Below are 10,126 nucleotides of genomic sequence, written 5' to 3'. Positions count from 1 at the left end.
AGACTAGAGTATTTTAAGTGTGGACTTACCTTATATTTGTTTATGTATTCAGCGATTGTGTAATTTGTACTTTTATTATTGGCTATATTATCCCGCACATGCGGACCATCTTCGCTGTCCGAGCTCTGAAAAGAAAAACCTATTCTTTATTTTACTGTTATTAGGCGAGCAAATTCTACGAAATTTTATTTTTAATAATCATACTCTCATAAGAGAGAGAGATTGTACCGTTTATTTAAATATATTAAATTACATAATTAAAAATATTGCATCGTTATACCGTATCAATGGAGGTACTGAATGAACATGATCTTTGAAGATTTGCATCTTGCACGTAAACCATGTTTGGTAAATCTTCCGAGTACACTAATTGTCCCATAAGGAAAATCTTTTCCGGCAATAACACACCGTTCGTTTTAAGTAGGTTCCTGAACCAATGGATAATTAAACAGATTTTAATACTACATAAATCATGCGATATATAAATATTACATACAATATTACCTGGAAATTTCATAACTATCTTGATCATCTTTCAATTCACCTTTAATATCAAAGTTATGAATAAATATGGAATCTAGAAAACATGGAATTTCCTCATAGTTTGATATCATCTGCACTTTCCCTTGCAGTCCGCTATCACGGGCTATTTGTTCAATCAGAACGCGTAGCGTTGGATTGTCAGTTTTGTAATATAAAATTTCGCTATCTTTACATTCCTTTAAACGAGTCAATCCGTAGATTGGAAAAGGCGAAGTATCCAAAATATATTTCATTTTTCTATTCTCTTGAGATCTAGCAATTTCTGTGAGCAGTTTGACGTAATCGAAGTCATTTAGGAAGGCAATGAATTCTTTTGGCAAATGATACAAAGTTGTACAATTCTCATTGAATCGCGCATTACCCGCGCTATAAGAACATTTTAGTTTGCCCTTCAAAGTTTCCGCTTTTATCGTCAAGACGTCACCTTCGCGACATACGGTCGGCATCGTCGGGAAAACAGCAAATTGCCAACAAGATTTTCCATCCGAGGAATCCAAGATGATCTCCTCGTCAAGATGTAACTTGAACCAAGTGACTAAACCGTCTATGATACCGTCGTATCTACATTTTGTTCGTAGCATCTGCTTTATCCCATCCTTGCAGAATTCGTACAATTCTAGCAAATTGTTAAAGTTTACATTAAAGAGCACGTGTGGCTCTGTGACGTAATTAATTTGAACTTTTTCCAGGTTTTCCGTATCGTAATATTCGTCGTCCGACAGTATAGACACATTGTCAAAGTTTAGAGGACAGTGATATTTTACTTTGTCAAAAACCACCGACGATCTGTATCTAATGTATTCACATTCAATGGCTGCTGTGTAAACCGTCGCGCCCATAGGTATTACCATGCCATTAAAATCTAAAATGTTCACGTGCACGTTAATCATAGACGGTATTACGAACTCTCCAAATAAGCCAGCGTCAAACGTTTCAGTCACTATTAATTTTACTCTAGAATTACACGATATATAGTTTTAGTATTAATCTAGGTACAATATTGTAATAATTGATTAAAGCGAACAATTATTAAATGGTATATAAGTACATACTGTATTCCGAATATGCATATACACACACATATACAAACCTTTCTGGAATATCTGCAGGTACTTTGAGATCGAATGATAGTTTTGGTATTAATTTTATATCAGTCGCATCGTTAGATTCAAACACTTCCTTCGAAATCAGCATCATCGCTTCGGAGCATTCGCACGCGTAAACTTTCGTTGCCCCAGCATCTTTCGCGTACAGACTCAAAAGACCCGTACCAGTCCCTACGTCCAATACCGTATCGTAGCCCTGACTGACTCTCTTACGTATGGCCTGCTCAAAAGCATTGTTTCTCAGCTTGTCATTAAGCATCGTGAAATGCCACCTGTCCACCGCCATACTATACGCATTTTGCAAGTTTCGCTCTGCCGGTAGAAAGTTAACATCAACTTTCAAAGCTCTTTTTAAATATTCTATCGCCCTTATGGGATCGTTATTCCTTTAACAAGTATATGCGGCATTCCATGAGTCTTTTAGATCAGAAATTATAAGAATTTTGAAGGCTATTGAGAAATTAATGTTTGTGCGTAATACGGCGTGATTACCTTAACAAGTGCGCCGCAAAATTATTTAGCATACGAGAGTTATTTGGGTAAATACTCAAGGAAACTTTGTAGCAATTTACAATGTCTGAAAATTTGTTTTCTTTCGCTAACTGCATTCCCCATTCGCCTGCAAATTAAATATCATATATATATATATATATATATATATATATATATATATATAAAAAATAGACATTTTTATCTCATAAATATAAATACAAGTTATATACATATGTAAATACTATATCTTACACAGCACATCTGTAAACGTTTCTTCAATCTCCGATCTCCTTGCAGATAGTTCCGCAAAGATAATGTAATATGCGAAAGCTTTTCCAACATTTCCATTCCTGTCGTATTCTCTGGCCTTTTGCAACGACTCTTCCAATATGCCATTTACCTCTGCTTGCATTTTGCATCGATTAAAATTCTCTTTACCTCGTTCGCGCTAGTTTTATTACAATCGTCTATTAAAAGAAAAGCTTCAAATTGACTGTTATCGCGTCGAAGGAATGATTACGTAGGTAATTTAAATTAACAGTATTGCGCGCGAACAAACGCGTCTATATACGTCAAGTACGAGAGTAACCTAAAATTTGTTTATACTCCGATTAGTATTGCGAATTGCGAAGAATGCGAAGAAAGCTGTCAACTTTCTGAAAATAAAATACACATGTCGTAACGAAAAACGGAGCTGCGTTCCTAAAGACGTTCAAAAATAGCGCTCGCAGGTGTTGCTGCATTTTGTCCAATTTTGAAATAAAGTTTATTATAGATATAAAATTAAGGATTGCAAATTAAAAATTACAATTTTTTAATCAAAACAAAAGATTAAAATTGATGTTATCCGATTAATCGAAATATAATCTTAAATTTGCAATCTTTGGCCGGTATTCATTTGAAATAAGAACCGATGAATACGGACCTGTGATTGGTTCATAACATCTTAAGATCGTATAAGATACGACTATGGGTGCGTTCCCACCATACGCGTCGCGTCATGAATACCGGCCTTTGATCTCTAGTTAATTATTTGCAATTGTTCTCTGATGGCCGCGTTCGGCAGACCAAGCTGCTGAGTAGCAGTCGAACGTGATTGGCTCTTACTTTTAGAACCAACCAATCAACGCAGAGTGTTGATAAGACGAACTCAACAGTTTTGTTTGTTGAACGCGGCCATTATTTTTGCAACGTCAATGCGTTCCAAAACTCAATGATGAAAAGGTATCATAACGGCGATAACGGCTCCCGCTGGCAAAGCGTGTGCGTCCGTGCATATGTATGTATGTACATATATACATACACACGTCATACACAACATATACATATAATATATACTTTATACACTCACTGGGAACCACATCTGCTCCATAATCGTATAATCAAACCATATATGTATACCCAATACAGGAACGTTCAAACATTTGCTTTCTTCTCGTCAAACCTGTTAAAAGGAAACAACGTCAATATAATATTCGAAAAGATGAACCACTTAACTTATTAATACGCAAATTTAGTCCAAATAATACAAAATTTATGTACAAAATTCGGACGTGAAATAAATTTGTGCTTTTTCTACCTCAGTAGAACATTCCTAATTTGACCAAAAATAAGTAACATTCATTTCGCCACCAAATAATTCATAATTTGCTTCTTGAGTTTCCGTGATAATTTATATCTTCAGCTTTACTTTCTTAATTGTTGCAACTTGAAGTATTATCGAATTAATTAAAATATTGCAAAGAAATTAATTTAATTAGGGATATCGCGTGCGGTGTAGTACAGGAGGTGAGATTTATTGCTAAAAAAATTATTCAAATCCTTTTTTATTTTTGAAAGAGCAAGTAGACTGTTCGCGTGACGTTCAGACATTCTAGAAAATCCATCATTGAAATTAATTATAATCAATCATCTGACGACGTTGATGAGATTCTATCGCGTTTCTCTTCGAAATTTTCTCGTCTTTTTCGTCTCGCAAATAATTTATTATATTTCACGTCGTGGCTTTCAATCATTGACGTTTAACGTTAACCAAGGACACGTGCGATACGTCTTCCAGCTACCTCCTGGCTAATTCTCGGGCGAGCCGATCAGTTATCCTAGCATACGAGCAAAACGTATAACTGTACTTTTATCATCGACAGACATGGCTATTACTGGCGTGGAGCGTGCATTCGAGCGAAACACGAGGCGGAGACAGATCACGAAACGTTCGACGTACTCCCTGGACATCGAAACAACGTTAATTATCTAGCGCGAGGACGAGGAATTAATTGCAGCGGAATATCATATGCAGCGGAAAAATCGATCCGCTTGGCTCGAGACACGGCTCGATCATCAATCCACCGGGTCCTCCCTTCGTCGGACAGACACACGGCTCCGTGGAGTCCGTGGGCGGGTTTCCGTTCTGCCAAAAAAAGAAATGACCGGAGAGAAACGATATTCAGCCGTGCCACGCGAAAGATGCGGCCCATATATGGTGCAATTGGGACGAAACGGACATTCGTGCCCCCGCCTAGCGACAGCGAAACGAGATTTCGCCAAAATTCCGCGCCGAAACCCGCTTCGTCGTTCCCGGGGGTCGATCCCGCGATCGCGTTCTTTGAAATCAGGATCGTGGGATCCGGAAGGAGACAAGAATTGGTTTCTCCACGGGGGAAAAAAAAATAATTCGAACTAGCGTCAATGGGACTATATCGTCCCAGCGTGGGGAGAATTGACGATCGGGCGTGATGAGTGCTGCGGTTCAGCAACCGGCCAATCGTCGCGCGGCATGACGTCACCGCCGGCCAATCGGCGCGCGCTGGAACGGTCGATTCCAGCGGGTATAAATAGCGCGCAGGAGGCGCCGCACGCCCAACAGTCGCTGGTCGCCGATCGGACGTCGCACGCGTCGTATAGTTGTTAGCAAAAGCTCCATTACTTGCTTTCGCCAACTATCGATCGCCCCGTGGTGGCTATCGGTATCTACGTTTTCTAAGAGGACGCTAAACGACCCCGTAATACAAAATGGTAAGCCGGCGAATCCTCGCATTTTCCTTCGCGCGAGATCTGATCGTCCTGACGTGTCGGCGTCGCCCCTTGACGGCCATTTTGCAACGGTTAAACGCCGGCCGGCTGTTAAATTTAGATCGCGTCGCCCCGCCTTTCCTTTGTTCCCGATGTCACGGGAGATCGGTATCGCGTGCCCAATTCTTGCTAATCTCCACGCTTACTCATAGGAACGTGCTATGTCCGTTATACGTTTTTATTAAAGCGCTCAAATGTTCCAGTCTGCGAACATTACGAGCCATCGACCCCGATGAGTCAGTCTAGAAAATCAATATTCTGCCTTGCTTAGTCACGCGTCGTCAATATCGGTCATTCTCGTCACAGTCGTCACCGCTTAATAAAAACCTCAGGTATAACGCGGTTAGGTATACGGTACTAATGTCCATTTGATTTATTTTAGCGCGAGTGCATCTCAATCCACGTTGGACAAGCCGGTGTACAGATCGGTAATGCCTGCTGGGAGCTGTACTGCCTGGAGCATGGCATCCAGCCGGACGGCCAGATGCCGTCCGACAAGACTATCGGAGGTGGGGACGACAGTTTCAACACCTTCTTCAGCGAGACTGGTGCCGGCAAGCACGTACCCAGGGCTGTCTTTATCGATTTGGAACCTACGGTAGTCGGTACGTATATTTTGCCCTTGCGTGACTATTCAGTATTGATACCTAAGACGTTTTTACATGTTGAAACGTTTTGCGTTCGCAGATGAGGTTCGCACCGGAACTTACCGTCAGCTCTTCCACCCGGAACAATTGATCACCGGCAAGGAGGACGCCGCGAACAATTACGCTCGCGGTCATTACACGATCGGTAAGGAGATCGTTGACCTCGTGCTGGACCGCATTCGCAAGCTCGCGGACCAATGTACCGGCCTGCAGGGATTCCTCATCTTCCACTCGTTCGGCGGCGGCACCGGTTCGGGTTTCACCTCCCTATTGATGGAGCGTTTGTCCGTTGACTATGGCAAGAAGTCGAAACTCGAATTTGCCATTTATCCCGCACCACAGGTCTCCACCGCCGTGGTCGAACCGTACAATTCTATCTTGACGACGCACACCACCCTCGAGCATTCCGACTGCGCGTTTATGGTCGACAACGAGGCGATCTATGACATTTGTCGCCGCAACCTGGATATCGAAAGGCCAACCTATACAAATCTCAATCGCCTGATCGGCCAGATCGTGTCGTCTATCACGGCCTCTCTACGGTTCGATGGAGCCCTGAATGTTGATCTGACGGAATTCCAGACCAACTTGGTGCCCTATCCGAGAATCCACTTCCCCCTGGTGACGTACGCGCCCGTTATCTCGGCCGAGAAGGCCTACCACGAGCAGCTCTCCGTCTCGGAGATTACAAACGCCTGCTTCGAGCCGGCTAATCAGATGGTCAAGTGCGACCCTCGTCATGGCAAGTACATGGCCTGCTGTATGCTCTATCGTGGCGACGTCGTACCTAAGGACGTCAACGCGGCAATCGCTACCATCAAGACAAAGCGTACCATTCAGTTCGTCGATTGGTGCCCTACCGGTTTCAAAGTCGGCATTAACTATCAGCCGCCGACCGTCGTACCCGGCGGCGACCTCGCCAAGGTCCAGCGCGCCGTCTGTATGCTGTCCAACACCACTGCCATCGCCGAGGCCTGGGCCCGTCTGGATCACAAGTTCGATCTGATGTACGCCAAGCGTGCGTTCGTCCATTGGTACGTCGGCGAGGGTATGGAAGAAGGAGAGTTTTCAGAGGCGCGCGAGGATCTCGCCGCGCTCGAGAAAGATTACGAGGAGGTCGGAATGGATTCTGCGGAAGGCGAGGGCGAAGAGGGCGCCGAGGAGTACTAAAGTGCTATTGCAGCGCTCGGTCTTCTGTTTCACGACTTTGAAATATCTTCATGTGTTTTGAAATAAAGTGACTGAATTCATTTGCAACACAAATTTCCGTCTATTTGATACATCCGGCCCTCTTTCCCGAATCACGATTAGGTTAACTGGCTTTTTGTTCCATAAAAAATTGTTGTCTAGCTAAAGTTCTTCAAAAAGATATATTCATGAAAGTTAAAAGAGATACGCGTTTATTATGTATTTTTTCAATTCAAAACGTGCATATTATATTTTTCACAAGAGATTTTTATGTAGGTGGGAAATAGAGTGAGATGATTATGATACTATTGAAAAAATAACGTGTATATTTTGCAGTATTTCGTTTTACAATAGCAATTTGTGATCAGACCTATATACATCCGTAAAAAACGTTCGCATGATCCTTCAAATTTAATTTAATTAAAATTTAACTACAATACATTCTGTAAAAAGATAAATTATCCAATTATATTTATCCACGACCAACCGTTTATAAAAAAAATCATCCAATAATATATATTATGTAAATTTAAAAATCAAATGTATAATTTTAGCATTGATGTGATGCAATCATCTATTCGTGATCTGTAATTTAGCAACATTGATTCAATCATCGTATTCCAAGACGAAATCTTCGTCATGGGCGTATTCTTCATCCTCTGAATAATAATCCAGGTATTCGGCAGGAAAATCGAAATCGTCGTCGTCGTCCAGTTCGTCAGGTATCGCACCGCGATACAACATGTTGAAACAATTGGATTCTGGATTTCGAAAGTGTAAGTAAGGCGCCTCGGGATTCAGCCGTGTGCCGCACAGCCAACAGAAATACGTGCCGCAGTGCGAACACGTCATCTTGTTACAACCGTCAGATTTCTGAAACAATTCGCCGAAATATCCGTTAATTTACCCGACAATAAGCGTGATCTTATCCGTAAAGAAAAGTTTGACTTTGTACCTCGATTGCAGTTTTGCAGTGCGGGCAATTGTGACTGTTGTCATTAATCCAATTTTCAGACATTACATTCTCTATCAACGTTTGAAGCTGTTTCTTGCCGTAGTGCTTTTCCATTTCGGCTTTCTTTTCGTTGCTGGCTGACTGATATTCTTTCAATAATCGTTGTTTCTCAGCTATTAATGAAACCAACGCACGATGTGTATTAGTATACGTTACATAAAATATAATAAAAATTTGAATAATTTTTTTTGTTAAGAACTAAATGGTACTCGTGAATAGCTCGTTGCGCAAAATGCGAATTGTCAATGAGATTTAGGCGCATATACCTGAACTAATTTTACAGGATTCTATCCCATGATAAACCATCTTGCAACGAATACAGAATGCGTACTGACAAACGGGACACCTTGCCATATTATCATCAGGATCGCGAGTGACTGGATATTGACAATGTCTTCTTGGACAGTAAACTATATCCATCATAGTATCTAACGTAGTACTTAACAATAAGGAATCATACTTTGAGAACAACTCCGAACTTACCAAATCTTTTACCTGCAACAAAGCCAACGGTCACAAATGCATTATGTAATCGGCAATACACGCTCAATATAATTTGCGTAATACGGCGCGAAATAGTTACCTGACCAGGCGTAGCCTCAAACTTGCATTTTTCTTCGGGACAAAAAATATTCTGTACATTTCCCTCTTTGATCTTTACTTCAAAATAACCCCTGACGCAATCTTTACAGAAGGTGTGAGCACAAGGCAGGAACTGTGTGCAATGCTCCCCTGACTTGTCGGTGAAGCAGATGTTACAGGTGTAAAAATTCTTTTTGAATTCAATCTGCTTTCGTTTCTCATTGTAGTCGATCAACACTTGGATGGGGTTACTGCCAATCGGACAGTCTAGAATGGCCCGTTTGTCAATTACACTGGTTTTCTTCGACGCGCTCTCTCTGTTGGCTTCGCTGTTACTCTGCCTGTTAGGCTCGCTCGCTTCCTTGTTCGTCTGCGAGGCTTGCAGCTTCTCTACCGTTCTCTTGTAAGACGTGTACACGCAGTCCATGTCCAGACGATCTTTTATCTTTAAGAAGCTAAGCGTTTTATCCTGAAGGAACTCCACCCACGTGAACAAGATCTCCTGCTTGCCGCTCTCCCACAACGAGTCGAGCTTTCTGCATAACTTGGACAGTACTACCGGGTATAACCAAGAGGAACATAACATAAACGTAGGGGCCGACTTGGATGGATAATCCTCCGGCAGCGTGACGTGCAGCGTCAAGGGTGGGAGATACGATATCTGTACGTCCTGCGCCAGGTCCTCCTCGTGCCTCAGATCCTTGTACGACAAGTGACATTTCGCCGGTAGACTCACAAATATCTTGAAGGTGCATTCGAACCGGCCGTTCTCCTCGTGATACGAGAATTCCTCTTCGGTGTAGATGCTTTCCAACGCGGTGACCTCGTCCTTTTGTTTCTCGTGGTCCATCGACTGAAAAACAAAACCCGTTTATCGAGCTGTCACGCGTGAATCTCCTCTGACGAAGGCTCGGGGCGCCGGGCGCGTCAGGCGTGCGACGTGGTACGTGGTTGAGACGTCAGGTCTCGCGATTAATCGTCTCACGCACTTCGCGATCTGGCTGACTGGCTGTCAAAAACGGTGCATGTTGCGGACGAGGAGGATTCAAGTTCGAGGGTTATGCGACGAGACACGAGTATACCCAAGTCCACGATGACGCTGCTGCGCGCTGCGCGTAGAGCGGTACTGCAGCTGAACACTCTGAACAGCGCTCGAGTGTGCTCGTCGCTCGATCGGCCTCTGGCCTCCTCCTGGTCGACTCGAGTATTTGTATTTTTTTTTTCGCGTTTACGACACGACAAAAAGTCGACAAACATAAGTATGTAAAAGCATACTATTTCCGATATTCACTGTCAGTACTGCAAATCTATATTTTACGTCACGTATACTATAGATTTTCAGTACCTGAAAATTGCTGACAGTGAATTTCGGAATGCAGCGATGCAGCCTTTCAGTCTTCGATATCCGGTTCCGAGTTCCGAGTCTCCCGATCGATCTCGTCGTCCTCGATCGATCTTCGAGACATCGTTACGGACGGCGGTCG

General features: G+C 42.6%; 3 protein-coding genes across 6 annotated transcripts in view; 1 reads left to right on the top strand and 2 right to left on the bottom strand.

The window, feature by feature from the left end:
* The window catches only part of LOC143906293 (protein arginine N-methyltransferase 9), a 3,275-nt gene extending 456 nt beyond the window's left edge, over nucleotides 1–2,819 (bottom strand). Inside the window, exons 1-6 of one of the 3 annotated variants that reach the window (XM_077422275.1) lie at nucleotides 2,394–2,819; nucleotides 2,142–2,268; nucleotides 1,634–2,035; nucleotides 505–1,497; nucleotides 281–428; nucleotides 30–125 (exon numbers count right to left, since the gene is read on the bottom strand). In XM_077422275.1, the coding sequence (XP_077278401.1) occupies nucleotides 30–125; nucleotides 281–428; nucleotides 505–1,497; nucleotides 1,634–2,035; nucleotides 2,142–2,268; nucleotides 2,394–2,553 (1,926 nt within the window). In that variant the 5' untranslated portion in view covers nucleotides 2,554–2,819. Of the gene's footprint in view, nucleotides 1–29; nucleotides 126–280; nucleotides 429–504; nucleotides 1,498–1,633; nucleotides 2,067–2,141; nucleotides 2,269–2,393 lie in introns of those variants that run through there. The other 2 variants (XM_077422276.1, XM_077422277.1) reach the window with 2 other exon arrangements.
* A 2,170-nt stretch (nucleotides 2,820–4,989) lies between these two features.
* LOC143906127 (tubulin alpha-1 chain) lies at nucleotides 4,990–7,120 on the top strand. The gene is made up of 3 exons (XM_077421936.1): nucleotides 4,990–5,153; nucleotides 5,593–5,815; nucleotides 5,898–7,120. Exons 1-3 carry the CDS (start codon nucleotides 5,151–5,153, stop codon nucleotides 7,025–7,027), a joined length of 1,356 nt encoding a protein of 451 aa, XP_077278062.1. The 5' UTR covers nucleotides 4,990–5,150; the 3' UTR covers nucleotides 7,028–7,120.
* Nucleotides 7,121–7,350: 230 nt separating this feature from the next.
* On the bottom strand, nucleotides 7,351–10,098 carry LOC143906126 (E3 ubiquitin-protein ligase RNF14). 2 transcript variants are annotated; one of them, XM_077421935.1, is made up of 5 exons: nucleotides 9,988–10,098; nucleotides 8,644–9,495; nucleotides 8,327–8,555; nucleotides 8,001–8,173; nucleotides 7,351–7,918 (listed from the first exon to the last, which is right to left on the bottom strand). In XM_077421935.1, exons 2-5 carry the CDS (start codon nucleotides 9,490–9,492, stop codon nucleotides 7,652–7,654), a joined length of 1,518 nt encoding a protein of 505 aa, XP_077278061.1. In that variant the 5' UTR covers nucleotides 9,493–9,495; nucleotides 9,988–10,098; the 3' UTR covers nucleotides 7,351–7,651. The 2 variants fall into 2 exon arrangements, with proteins under 2 accessions (XP_077278061.1, XP_077278059.1); XM_077421933.1 differs by lacking the exon at nucleotides 9,988–10,098 and adding an exon at nucleotides 9,632–9,959.
* Between the last annotated feature and the right edge of the window lie 28 nt (nucleotides 10,099–10,126).

The sequence above is a fragment of the Temnothorax americanus genome, unplaced genomic scaffold (genome assembly GCF_048541705.1).
Source record: "Temnothorax americanus isolate GAGA-0224 unplaced genomic scaffold, ASM4854170v1 Scaffold7, whole genome shotgun sequence".
Lineage (NCBI taxonomy): Eukaryota > Metazoa > Arthropoda > Insecta > Hymenoptera > Formicidae > Temnothorax > Temnothorax americanus.
Note: the sequence above shows the minus strand (reverse complement) of the source record. Positions and strands in the feature narration are given on the sequence as shown.